Here is a 14,004-nt window from a genome sequence, read left to right as displayed (position 1 = left end):
CACTGGGTTCTTACCAGTTTTATGGGTCGTTGTTAGGTGTTGGTAACCTGCATATTGAGAATTTGCAGAAATCTCATGCTATCTGAATTTTCTTGAAATTCATGCTATCGTGAAAATATTTTGAGTAAATTACTTTTAATGATATACTGTCTTATTGATTTTAAAATAGAGAACAGGCACTCAAGTACTATTCTATAGTTTAATTTAGCTTGAACAACTTACCTCTGTAAAGTATGTGTGTTAAGGCTTGCAAATTGTTTCTATTCATTGTCACCAGATAAATTCATTTTAAACTTTTTATTTGGTTATTATGCTTGTAGTCAATTATGTAATGAATTTGTTTTGTGGATGCTTGTAGAGTATAGTATGCATTTTGTTTTCCTAGATAAGTGCACATTTATGGATACATTATTTGAGGACAAGGCCAAGGCTAAAAGTAATTTTCTGTGGGGATTCATTTGTGGTGGGGATACATTTTGGGTGGGATTCTTGTGTGGGGGACACTTAAAACCAGGTTTCCAAAGTAATCCCCCCCCCCCCACTTTCTAAGGTCTTTGTTGAGGATGGTTTAAGGTGGTGGGATGATCTATAAGCATGGCTGACAACACATCTTGTTTGGTTGAATGTTGGTGTTGTGGCGTAGTCAAAGCTGTTAGGTTAACTTTAGTCCTCATCCTTTGTCTCATAGATGGTGAACACATCGATTGGAAACCCGCCAAAGTTGACGAGATTAGGGACTGAAGGAGGGACCTTATCCCTTACTGCCACATTACCTATTACATATTCAGTCACTATTAGTGCACAAACTGTATCTAATAGCTACTCCTCCATGCCTGCATCCATTATAAACCCAACCATGCCATCTCTTAGTGCCTCTTCCCCCCTTTCCTATGTATTTTCCCAACCTTCAGTATCAGATGGTTTCACACCAATGATGACAGTCCAGTCTCATCCTGACCCCCCTCATCCACAAGTGTCACCCTTAACTACTCTGGGCTTGGCTAAAAGTTCTAAGCAACAATATTTGGTAAGTTCATATGCTTTGCTTTACTTCTGCTTAGTTGCTACTTGCCAGATGTCTTTATCTTCCCTTTGTTAGTCCTTGGCAATTTGAGGAATGTAAAAATGCATTACTATTTTGCTCAAAAATGAATGAAATCAGCTTTTGATGAATTGATAGCTTCAATATTTTGTTTGCTAGTTTGTAAAAAGGGGTATGCTTTAAATGTGGGGTGTTTTCAGTGTTGCATTTAAACAGGTACTGAGAAATCATAGTATGCATTTGTCTTGCTTTCAAGATTAGTATGTCTCAAATCAGTCTCAGATAGAAACTCTAATCAATAATAATATCAGGATTAATTTCTTTGATTTTTTCATGAAACCTGACCACAATCTCTCAGTGGCAATGACAGTATTGAGCTAATTTCTTAGTTGTTATTAAATAATCAAAAGTTGTACTTCAGTCTTGTCTAGTTTCTAATTCCTATCTAATGCTCTGGATTTTTTCCTTGGGTATCCATACAATGTGCTTGGAATCTTGAAATACATTTTCCTATGATGTGGGCAGTGGCAATTTTTAGAGAACTACCTAGGGGGAGGTTGCCATTCTCATGCAATCAATGTGTCACCAAAAATTAGATGAGTATTAATATGTGGGCATTGAACCCACTCACCTCGATGAAATCCCGAATAAATGCATTCAGTTAAGACACTGAGATGTATGAATTAAGATACTCTGGGTAAGAGCCAGATCTAAAGGGTGGCCACTCTCCTGGAAAATCTGGAAAGTTTTGGAATTTTATTGTACCTAGAATGTCAGGGAATATAACAAGCATATCTGGAAAATCCTTTCCCTTGGGCTACAACCTTGTCGCGGTGGAAAGGCTTGCGCGTTCCTATGACCCTTAGAGCTGCACTGGCGGGATTAATTCTAAATTATTCCCGGTAGGGCCACCCATGCCACATAGGTCGAAGGGTAGGAGCCTGACGAAGGGTAGTCCACGTGATGGTGTCATGTGAAAAACACTGTTGGAATGGAAGTGGGAAACCCTACCAACTATCTCTTCCCTGAACACATGGAGTACAACCAAATGAGCCTCGGAATCTCATCGCCCGGGACCCGTCCGCATAGGGCGGGTGTCGGGCACGGCAGCGAGGTCGGCAAGGTCCTCAGGGTCGCCAACATGCGAAATCCTTGCAGAGACTTATCATCATCATCAGCAGCAGCAACAATGAAGAAGGAAGAAAAGAAGACCAAGAAGATGGAGAAGAAGAAGTCTGCTATAAATGTAGGGACGTGGAATGTGAGGACTATGATGAGGGCGGGGAAGTTAGAAAATATCAAGAGGGAAATGGATAAAGGGAGGATAGATATCTTAGGATTATGCGAGGTGAGGTGGAGGGATGGCGGGGACTGTTGGAGTGATGGGTATAGGGTTATATATAGTGGAGGGGAAGAGAGCCAGCGAGGGGTAGCTTTAGTATTAAACGGGAAGATGGGTAAGCGTGTGGCAGGTATAGACCAGGTAAGCGATAGGATTCTGGTGGTAGAAATTGAGGCGCGGCCCACCAACCTTGTGGTGGTCCAAGTTTACATGCCCACTAGCAATCATATGGAAGAAGAAGTAGATGAGGTGTATGAACAGCTCGAGGAAATAATTAAGAGACACACCGGTTAAGAAAAATCTGGTGGTGATGGGGGACTGGAACGCCTCAGTCGGGGATGGAAACGAAATGGGAGATTTTGGTATAGGAATACGAAACGACAGGGGAGAGAAAGCAGCAGAATTTTGTAGGAGAAACAAATTATTCATCACAAACACGTGGTTCAATCATCATAAAGGAAAGGTACACATGGAAAAGTCCAGGGGATGTGGGGAGATATCAAATAGACTACATTATGGTAAGACAGAGGTTTAGGAATAGTGTTAAAAAACTCGCACTGCTTCCCTGCAGCGGATGCGGATTCGGATCACAATCTAGTGCTCATGAAATGCAATGTAAGATTCAAAAGACTTATGGAAGTTAGGAAGGCAAAGAAATGGAACGTAGAAGCCCTGAAGGGGAGTATGAGGAGAGAATATCAGGATCTAGTGGACATTACTATGCGGGACATTGACAGCACCAAGACTGTTGAGGAAAGATGGGATAATATTAAAACAGGAATAGTCAAAGCGGCGGAGAAGTCAATTGGTTACGTTGACCGTAGAAGGATAAATAAGCCGTGGATAGCGGAGAACATGATAAGGGAAATGGAGGAGAGGAGGAAGTGGAAGAACGTGGACACAGAACAGGGCAAAAGAATGTATAGGGAACTGAATAATCGATTACTACGTGAAACTAAGAGGGCAAGGGAGGCTTGGTGGGAAAGACAGAGTGAGGAAATGGAAAAGTTCCAGAAGGATGGAGAAGTAGGCGCCATACTGAAGTAGTTGTACACCAAAGTTAAGTCGCTATCGGGCGGCAAAAGAGGACAAGCCATGTCTAAAATTAAGGCTAAAGATGGGAGGATGCTAACCGAGCGAGAAGAAGTACAGAGTAGATGGAAGGAATATGTGGAGAACCTGCATGACGGAATGAACAGACCAGAGAGATTGACTCTAGAGGAGGAAAGTGCAGTGGAGGAGGATAATCTTGGGCCGGAGATAGTAGATTCGGAAATAGAGAGAGCACTTCATGATATGAAGGCTAGGAAAGCAGTAGGCGTGGACAGTATCCCGTGTGAGCTTCTGAAGAATCTAGGTAAGGAAGGTAAGAAAAGGTTTTTCGAACTAGGGCGCAGGATCTATGAGGAGGGATGTTGGCCGGAGGATTTCGTGAAGACAGTTTTAATTCTGCTTCCGAAAAAGAAGAAAGCTGTGGAATGCGGAGATTATGGGGCTATCCGCCTAATATCGCATGCGGTGAAAGTGGTGCTGAGGATATTGAACAGACAAATGAAGGCGAGGGCAAACGAGTATTTGGGCCAAGATCAATTTGGTTTCAGAAAAGGGAAGTCAACTCGTGATGCAATAGCAATAATGAGGTCCCTCGTCGAGAAGAACCCAGAATATGACCAGGACGTACATGCGTGTTTCGTGGATTTTGAGAAAGGGTTTGATAGGGTGAACTGGATAAAGTTAATGGATATTCTCAAGAGAATAGGTGTAGATTGGAGGGATAGACGACTGATTCGTGATCTGTAAATGGCCCAGACTGCGCAAGTGAGGGTAGCGGACGGAGAATCTGGGTGGGCAAGCATTGGCCGAGGTGTGAGGCAAGGCTGTCCTCTATCACCGCTGCTCTTTAACGTGTACGCTGAAGAGATGGTAAGGGAAGCGTGGGATGAGTTAGAAGCTGGAATAAAAGTCGGAGGAATGATGTTCAAATCAGTGACATTCGCGGATGATCAGGCGTTGATTAGCCAGTGAGCGAGGGGGCTTCAGGCTCTAGTGGATGCGTTATACGAGCATTGCGAGGAGTACGGGATGAGGATTAATCACAGGAAAACTAAGGTTATGCGGTTTTGTAAAGCATCACGAGCGAGGAATGTGAGACTCAAGATAAAGGTGGGTGGTGAACAACTTGAGCAAGTTGAGCAACTCAACTATTTAGGCAGTACATTAGAGGAAAACGGATACAGTAGTAAGGACGTCAGGAAGAGAATTGCATTAGCGAAGGATACGTTCGTGACCAGGAAGGAGCATCTGAGAGGATCGTTATGTAAGAGTTTAAAGAAAAGGTTAGTGAAGAGTTTGATTTGGAGTGTAGCTCTATACGGTGCGGAAACATGGACACTGAGGAAAGAAGACGAGAGAAGATTGGAGGCATTCGAGATGTGGGTATGGAGAAGAATGGAGAGGGTGAAATGGACGGAGAGGAAAAGGAACGACGAAGTGCTGGATATGGTTGGCGAGGAGAGGCAGCTTTTAGATGAGATACGCAGGAGACAGAAGGTATGGGTGGAGTTAGTGCTTAGCGGTGAGAGGATGTTGAGAATGGTGTTAGAGGGTAGAATGTTAGGGAAACGAGGGAGGGGAAGGAAAAGAATAGGATTTTTAGATAGATTGAAAGAGAGTAGGCCTTACAGTGAATTGAAGAAGGCACCGCTGGAAGGAAAGGGAGGCTCCCAGATCACTTCCTGAGTACTCCATGGAAACCTACCTTAATCGGTAGAATACAATAATAATAATCTCGAAAATCATATATTTTTTAGAAGCAAGAAGGCACTTTTTCCCCATCTTCTTCAATATGTGTGTATCTTCCACACTTGGGTATCATTATTCCGTCATGTTATTCGGCTGGTGTTCCATAGCCGTTAAAAATCATGATTTTCCTTAACTCTTTTTATGGATGTAATTTGCTTGCATTTTATTATATTTTATGTCCACTTAGGTAATCATGTATTTGTTAAAGTATTCAGTGGCAAATACATAGTCTGGTAAAGTGTGAAAGTTTGGAAATTCTGAAAAGGTCAGGGTATCAGTTTGATCAAACAGTCAGTGTCACTGAATTGAAGAAAGTTTTGTGGACATCAATTTCTGATGTTTCCTGTGGTTCTTATTGATTTATAAAATATGTGAAGGTATAAAATGGGTCAGATAGAATTAAAATGGTGTTCTCAGAATAAAGGATCAGGGTGTGGCTATTAATGTTACTGACAACCTAAGGATCAGGTAGATCACGAAAACAAGTGCTCCAAATATGGACCCAAGTGGAAAAACAAGGGTTTGTTCAGATATGGATGTAGATCAGATCAGTATATTATTTATCATTATTCTTAGCCAGTGACACAGCCTTGTAGCCGTCACTGAGGAAAGATCTACAGATGTATTGGTTCTAAGTGCCACCAGTTCTTGCGATTTGAGCCCACAAAGAATCAGTACCGAAATAATTTTTGGGAAACCAGTTTGAATCATGGTCACTTATTCAAAGTAGAGACTTTGCAGTAAAGTCATGAAATGATGTAAGGAGGCGTATTTAAGTTCTTACTGATCAATAACAATAATAATTTATTGACACATAACATTTACAGTTCATTGTATCATTGCCAGCTACAAGTAAATTGGTGTCTCTTCACTCAATCATAATCACGAAATAGGTCCATATGATTCATGGTATAATTTACAACTGCAAAAGGGTTGATCACTATTTGGTGTTTCTGATCTATTTATGCCATAAGTTTTCTGATTAACACATATACCTATTTCTACCTTCTGTTGAAGTGTGCCTCTGCATGTTATTTTTTAATACCATTATAATGCAGTTCAGGTAATTTTACTCGTGTTTTGAACATCACCTTCGCAGAGTCTATCATTTTGCAAATTATTTTTCAATAATCTATTATCAACTGCATTCATAAAAAAGGTTTATTTTATGTTTTACATGTGTTATGCCTTGTGTACAAACTATCAAAGATTTTATATCATTTACACCATTTTTTCTGTTAACAGCCTCAAATTGTTCCGGTTACTGTACTACATAGTAGCAGTTGGACATCAACTGTCACTCAAGGTAAGCAATAAACCTTGAACAATATTTTGTAAGTTGTACATATAAGCAGTCTTTTCTTATTCATGTACAGTGGAACTTGGATAATTCGAACATCAAGGTACCAGTTAAAAACTTCAAATTATCCATAAATTCGAATTAAAGAAGTATAGCAGACTCCCGATTATCCGTCGCAGATTATCCGTGCATAATTTTTACTCTCGCTCAATTTTTTCCGCGATCTTTATAAAAAAATGAAATCGGACGCAAAATCATCGGAATTACTACATTAATACTAGGATACATTGGGCTTATTATTTCCATTAGAATCCCCTTCGTAAAATGGAGGCGATTGCACGCTAGCTGCATTCATGGGAGCACCGTGTTCTTGTTTTCCAAGCCTCTCAGTGCGCGACCGCACTCCGCTAAAAATATGGCGAACTGGCGAATAAAGCTCTCACTGAGTCCGGGAAGCACTCTAAAATAACAGAATAAATGCTTGAATAATAATATATTGTATGTTTTAAGCAAATTATGAGCATTGCAAGACATATAAGCGAAAGTGGGTTATCCGTGTTTTCCAATAATTCCGATTATATCCGATTCCAGTACTTGGCACAAAAAGAATCTACCGGCTAAACAGTCATGATTTTTTCCATACATAGCCCCAATTTGAAGTACAGTTCTCATCATACGAATGATGAAGAAGAAGGTGATAACTGTTGGCTGCAATACAGGCCGGGTTAAAGATCAAAATTACTTATGACCTGTATAGATATAAAATTAAATACAAATTTTCCCATTAAAAATGACAACATTTTCTTTCTACAATAGATTTGTGAAGAGGCAGTGTGCATAGCAAAATAATTGCTATTAAAAAATTGCTTTCTCAGATTCAGAAACATGGATTTCTTAGGTTAACTCATTATTTATTTACATGTATAAACATTATTGACAGAATATCAAAAGAGAAAAATCACATTAACATACTCAACAATCAAGGGGTAAAACTTCTAAAATATTTTTTTTTAATTACTGGTATTTACTGATAAGAATATAATTACAGTGGAACCTGGGTAATTCTAACTTCTTTAATTCGAAATATTCTTTAATTTGAGTATATATTTTGGTCCCTAGAATTTTGTATCCAAAAAATGCTAAAAAAATCGTGGATAATTCAAATTTTTGGTGTCAAAATAAGGTATAGATTATAATCTGCGACTCAAAGCAATTATGAATCCATTAGAAAATATGCTTTACTAACACTATTGTCAAGAGGTTTGCATTGGACAAAATGTTTCCCAGCGTTTAAGCAAGCAAATGGTTTAAGCAAGCCAGGGACAAAAAATTCCTTTGAGTGGTCCACTAATAAGAGCCTAGGCCAAGCAATTCACTAAAGTAAATGAAATGAAATAAATTTGAGGTGATACTCTGCAAATGTCTAACGAGTCGTTATGGAAGACAAAAAAGTGATAGAATAATCAGAGAGTGACATCATCTTCAGTTATGTCCAAAAAACACCCAAAAATACCAAAATTTCAAAACTTGAAGTGCAATGCGGCATGTTTTTTGGGAATCTGATTGCAAAAATAATTTTCATGATTTATTTTCTCACCGAATGGAACAAAACTGGGGGGCATCCCAAAAGAAATTCGAAAACTCTGAAAATAAGGACCACCCTAATATACATGTTACCTACAATTAAACAACGCATTACTAGCATAACGCTACAGGGTGGCAAAATTGACCCCTTGTGTGAGTTATATCCTGCGTCTGTCTACAACACCTTGGGCACCTGGGTTGTTGGCAAGGAAGGGATCGTGCTCACAGGAGTAGAAAAATCACATTATGTATCCTGCAAGAGATCATTTTCGTATCTTTTGTGTGAGATTTTGAAGACAGCTTAATGTCTCCAAATCTAGTATCTTCATTAAGACCTCATTGGTAAACATTTTCTGTCTGCAAATATAATGAGTTAATACTCTCTAATGTTATAATGTTGATTAATAAGTATTTTCCTTTGCATAATCATTAGGAATAATTATGAAATTTACATAGCAGCTAAAATCAAGATAAAGAAATTAATGGATAATACCAGTTTTAAAAATTAGTCTGTATTTGAAGACAAAGACTACCTGATAACCAGGCTTCTTTGAAAGAGCCATTTATATCCTTTCATTCCCTCAAAATGCCTTTATAAGTAAGGATCATGATAATCATGATGGCCTGTAGTCTGGTCTGGTGCATCATAAATATGTGTCCATAATGTGTCTTGATGTACTTCAAAGGGTAATTGTTCTGAGTGAGTGTTGATATCTTTTCAGTGAATGTAAGCTCGCCTGAGGTGATGGCTGGCAATTTACCTCTCCTTATCAGTCCTGATACTCTGGAGCACCAATCTAACAGTCCTTGTGCACAGAATCATCTGTCATCGGTTGATCCTGATCCTGTTTAAGAGAGTTAATTGATGTCCTAGGCTTAAGTTTTCTTGTCAGGCACTTGTCTGAAGAAAACATTAACATGGCCATTTCCTGCTTGACCTATGTGTCTTTGAAGAATTTGTGAGTAAATATTGTTTGAAATTTGTTCATCATATTGTAAAGGTATACATTAATCATTGTTCAGCAGAACTGGAATAGGATCAAGGAAACTTGATAGAACCCTATATTTGGCATCCCGGATAATTTTATCTAAATTGTGATTTGTAATGTTTTTATCTAAATTGCAAACCAATTTATAAAGTATATCCTCAGTTTATTCATCATAATGGATTGTACCTCATCAGTGTCACATCTACTTAGTATAATGCATTCATAATTTATGGTAGTGTTCAAAATTCTATAAACCCGTAGTGAAGTTTGTGTGTCCATCACATTCATTGTGTTTTTCAATGGGAAATAGCTCAAGGAATAGGTTACTCTCAAGTCCATTGCTTTAAAGTCTTCTTTATTACCTCCTCCATTATTTTCCTTCTAATTGCCTTGTTTAATATTTTCTTTTTTCCTGCTTTTATAATGAGATCCACCTCTGGTCTTCTTGCTTTCAGCAGGCAGTGTTCACCCTCTATTCTCAGATTTATTATCCCTTGTAGATGTGATTCACATCATTGAGTTACTGTACAGAACAAAAAGATAACAGAGAAAGGTCATTAGGAAAATAAGAAATTAAGTAAGATAACAAAGTCAAAGGTTAATAGCCAGTAAGTAATTAGTATTCCTGAGATCAATTGAAAACCAGATATAAAGCCTGCATTGTCGCAAGTAAAAATTCTGTTATGTTGCTGTTTCCATTGTGGAGGCTGAACACAGCCTACTGCAAGCTAGAAAACCAGAGTTGGATCTTATTACTGGAACATGAAAAAAAGATGATCCAAATGAACTCAATTAAAGACAAATACTGAAGGAGGTAGCGAAGTAGACATCATGGAGATGAATTTAATTCTAGCCTTGTAATCAGATATTTTCAATTGAAAAATATAATGAATGTCATGCAAACAAAAATTTATGTAATCTCTCCTACTTTATCTGTCTTCCTGTGGGAGTGAGAATCATGAATATTTCCATAGAGGTATCTCCAGTTGGCCACTAATTGTGTTGTTACTCACTGTGCATTTATGTAAATGTATTTCCAAAAGTCGCCACTCGTGTGGCTTACAGCAGAGCGATCTCTTTTTTGTGGGGAATGAAGCTATAATTAGGACTATTAACTGAAACATATATTGGTGATGGTATAATCTGTCAAATTCATAACTTTTTGACACCATTTATTGCCATAGAAAAGCTATATTGTAGGTAAAGGGATCTCTCTGCTTTCATTGCCATGCTGTGGGCATTTTTGAAAACTGATCAAAATGGACACTAAGTGGCAGCATAAGTCAAGAGAAAGGGCAAACTGGGGTCTTCCCCTTGATAGTCCTTTTGGTGAGAACAATGAAAAGATGTGTATAAGTAATTCCCCAGAATTTCTGAGGACACCACTCTGGTGAATTAAAGTATTCATGGCCAGTGACTTCTCATTTAGCGGATAAGATGTGGGTATGCCTTCAAATTTGTGTCTTCATGTAATAAAATTCCATTTATTGAAGGTCTGAAAGAATTGAGATGTAGGAAACGGGTTCAGTCTTCTCTTTTCATAATGGTTTGTGTGTTGTGACTGATACTATTGATTTTTTTGTGATACATATTTATTGCTTATAAAATACTGAAGCTAAAATCCAAACCAATTTAAGCAAATAAAGGTTATATATTGTTGTTATTGATATAGAACTGTTGATATATTTGAATAAATCTTGATGAACCTAGAAAGAATGGAATTACCTATGGCTATTGAAATAAGTATGTGTAATGAACAAAATTAATCCCTGGAATATGTATGCTTTAACAATAGAATTAAAAGTCCTCTTTTTGTGGACTGTTGCAATTACTCCTCGTTGGATCTTGTTAATTTTGTATGCATTGTTTATGACACTTTTGGAATTTCAAAGTTATTTATACCATTCAAGAGTATGTATGCCCAAAAAATTCTTTTCACTGTGGGACTGAATGCATTCAATTATAATTTCTAAAAGGTGAAATCAGTTATTTTTATGTCAGTAAGGCACATTAATTCAGAGTTAATTCATTTAACTACTTAAATGGTTTCAGGTTATGTGCTATAACAGGCTTTGAAAAGTTATTGATAGTGTTATTTATTTTTTGACCTTCAAGCTATTGTACTGTGTAGCACCTTTTATATATGCCTTATTCTATTGCAGTTATTTTAAAGATGCCAATATTCATGTGAGGGAGTCAAAAATTGTAGCATTCCAAATTGTAAATACATGAGTGTAATAAAAATGCCAGAAATGTGATTGGACCAACCAAATATTTTCTTGTATGATCCTGGTTATTGCTTCCATGGAAAAAAATACTCCCCGATTTCCTCTTCGCAATAGTAATATGAAATGAAAAACTTCAAAGTAATGAAATGGAATGAAGAAATTACATGGAGGAATATGGGTACAGCAGAATATTATGGTTTGATGGCATCAAATCGTTTGATGATTTGATGTCAATTGACCAGATATATGAAATGGGTACACTAACTAGCAGGAAATAGGTAACCAAGTAATCTAGGTAGTTTTTATAATTTCACCCTGGTGTGAATAGCAGCAGTTCTTTCTGTAGGATGGAATGAACTTCCGCTAGGTACAGCTAGAATCTTCTGCAAGGCAGCATTATCTACCCAGAAGTCCCATATTCCTTGTAGTCTTCTAAGAATTTCCTGGAGATTCCTGTATGGCCAAAAAATCCCCTAAGAATATGTATTAATACTCAATATTCTCTTCCTTCAATATAAAAATTCTCATACTAACTCTTGCTCTCCAAATCTAAGAAAATGAAATAAGATTACCCTGGGGTGGAGCTGGTCCTTGGAAAGTGACAAGAAATATTGCTTAAAGGAATTATATTTCAGTACAGATAATTACATAATAGCCCCTCACTTTGGAGGTACATACATAACATGTGTTTGCTACATGATTACATTAAAAAGGTTCTTAAAATTTGGCCCTGCAAAGGGCAATATCAAAGAAATACCTACAAAGTAAACTCAAATGTATCGGAGTGTCCGGTATTAGAAAAGTATGAATCTATTCACTCCCTCTCGTTACTCAGAATATTGCTTTACCTCGACTGATGTAATTTTTTTTGCCCCAATTTTGAGGTTTAATCAAAGATTGATTTTACCCTGAATAAATTCAGGTGATTTAGTTTGGGAAACAGCATGGAAGGGAAACATCTTGTTGAGATATAAGAGAACTGGGAAACGTCACTAGTACATTTCTGTGAAATGCAAATTGAGAGTAGGAAGAATTGACATCAGCTGCTAATGTTCTTCATCTGTTATGGCAAACTGCCTTTTGACCTCCTGAATAAAATTAATAAGTAAATTATCTAATGACCAATGATAATTAAGTTTATGCAACATCTAATATTTCCTTCTAAATCCTCCTTAAATAGCATACTGAACTCTAAGATGATTAATATCATGGGAATGAGAAACAATTTGGACCTTCAAATGAAAGTATTCATGAACAAATTTGGAATGTATATGTGGGATGAAATCCCGGAAAAGAATCCAGTTAATATGCTGAGAAAGCACCAGATTTAAATTTATATGCCTTCTGTAAGCAACAATTTTTTTAAATGTGTGAAGCTGCTAATTTGCCGAATTGAAATTTTGATGTGTACCTCCTAAAGCCAATTAAAATAGGAGTTAATATCTCTTGAACTGATTTTTCCACTCATGGTCAGTTCCCACAAAAACTGTGATGTCAGCTACCCAGCATTCTCAGAGTCAACAACTCATGGGAACCCCTGGGCTGTGATATCATCACATAAATCAACTCCCAGCACTCTTACCACTTCCTTGGGCAGGCTTAGACATTCTCCTTCTAGATGGTGATTGCCTAGCCAACCAAGTACATAACCAGTTTTGGTATTAATAATACGTTCATAATAAGTAATATTACGTCCATGCAAATTTCAACCACTATGGGGTGAAATGTAATACATATTACGTATTCCAGTGTATAGAATAAATATTTTTCCTCAATTAAAATAGGCAATTTAATTTGTCAACCCACTTTTGTTAAAAGAAGAATTTCAATTAAGATAGAATAATATTCAACCCCTTAGCATAAATTAAAAATATCAGATAGACTTTCAAAATTACTGAATAATTGCTCATCAGGAGCGAAGGCACCCCATAGAAACAGGCCACCTTCAAAGAGAAAAAGATGCTGATATTCATACTTTAATTTGTAAAATGTACAGATATTTTTTTATTTTAACGACTCTAAATTCAGTGAATCATTTTGCCTGTTTGTGGTGTGTCTTTACGTGGAGGCCTGCATTACTGCACCAAATGCAGAAGAGGCTCCTAGACGAGATTTATTATTTTTCAAAAATCTTTATGAATACAGAAAGTCCGATTGTGAAGTTAGTGGTACCGCTTTAAGCAAATTTCAGAACCGTTTATGGTACCTTTCTCCAGAAGCTGTATCCGTAGGATTTTTCGATGAAAATGTATCAGTGGAGACTATAAAACAAATGGTAGAGGCCCAAGAGTCAGATATAACGGATAATGCAGACAAGTTACCGAAATGAATTTCTGTTTCTCCAAATGATATTGTCTACTTCAATGTCAATGGACTCAAATTTTATTTCTAGACACTGGAAAATATTTTCAAAAGATTTATTATTCCTGTGACATTTCTATCAGAGGATCGGGTTGGTTGGAAAAGTGGCAAGGCATGTAAGCAAGGATTAAATCTAGTAAAACATGTACGAGTAGTCAATGATATTGCTGAAAGAGGAGTTAAATTGATGGAAGAGTTTTAAAAATTGTAGCAAAAAATTAAAGCCAGAAACAATTTTTGCTGAAGGTTGTGACTAACTATAGGCAAACATTTCCAGACTGCCATAGAGCAACTTTATCAAAAGAATTTTGAGAACCTTTATGTGCAGTAAAAAAGGACACTACACAAATTTTGAT

The 14,004-nt window shown here is 37.3% G+C and overlaps 1 protein-coding gene across 2 annotated transcripts in view; it reads left to right on the top strand.

Moving 5' to 3' along the window:
- Positions 1–11,317, top strand: part of LOC124170512 (Golgi-specific brefeldin A-resistance guanine nucleotide exchange factor 1) — a 72,705-nt gene extending 61,388 nt beyond the window's left edge. Inside the window, exons 31-33 of one of the 2 annotated variants that reach the window (XM_046549283.1) lie at positions 689–1,027; positions 6,432–6,492; positions 8,793–11,317. In XM_046549283.1, the coding sequence (XP_046405239.1) occupies positions 689–1,027; positions 6,432–6,492; positions 8,793–8,923 (531 nt within the window). In that variant the 3' untranslated portion in view covers positions 8,924–11,317. The remainder of the gene's footprint in view (positions 1–688; positions 1,028–6,431; positions 6,493–8,792) is intronic. The other variant, XM_046549284.1, reaches the window with a different exon arrangement.
- Positions 11,318–14,004: the final 2,687 nt, after the last annotated feature.

The sequence above is a fragment of the Ischnura elegans genome, chromosome X (genome assembly GCF_921293095.1).
Source record: "Ischnura elegans chromosome X, ioIscEleg1.1, whole genome shotgun sequence".
Classification (NCBI taxonomy): Eukaryota; Metazoa; Arthropoda; class Insecta; order Odonata; family Coenagrionidae; genus Ischnura; species Ischnura elegans.
Note: the sequence above shows the minus strand (reverse complement) of the source record. Positions and strands in the feature narration are given on the sequence as shown.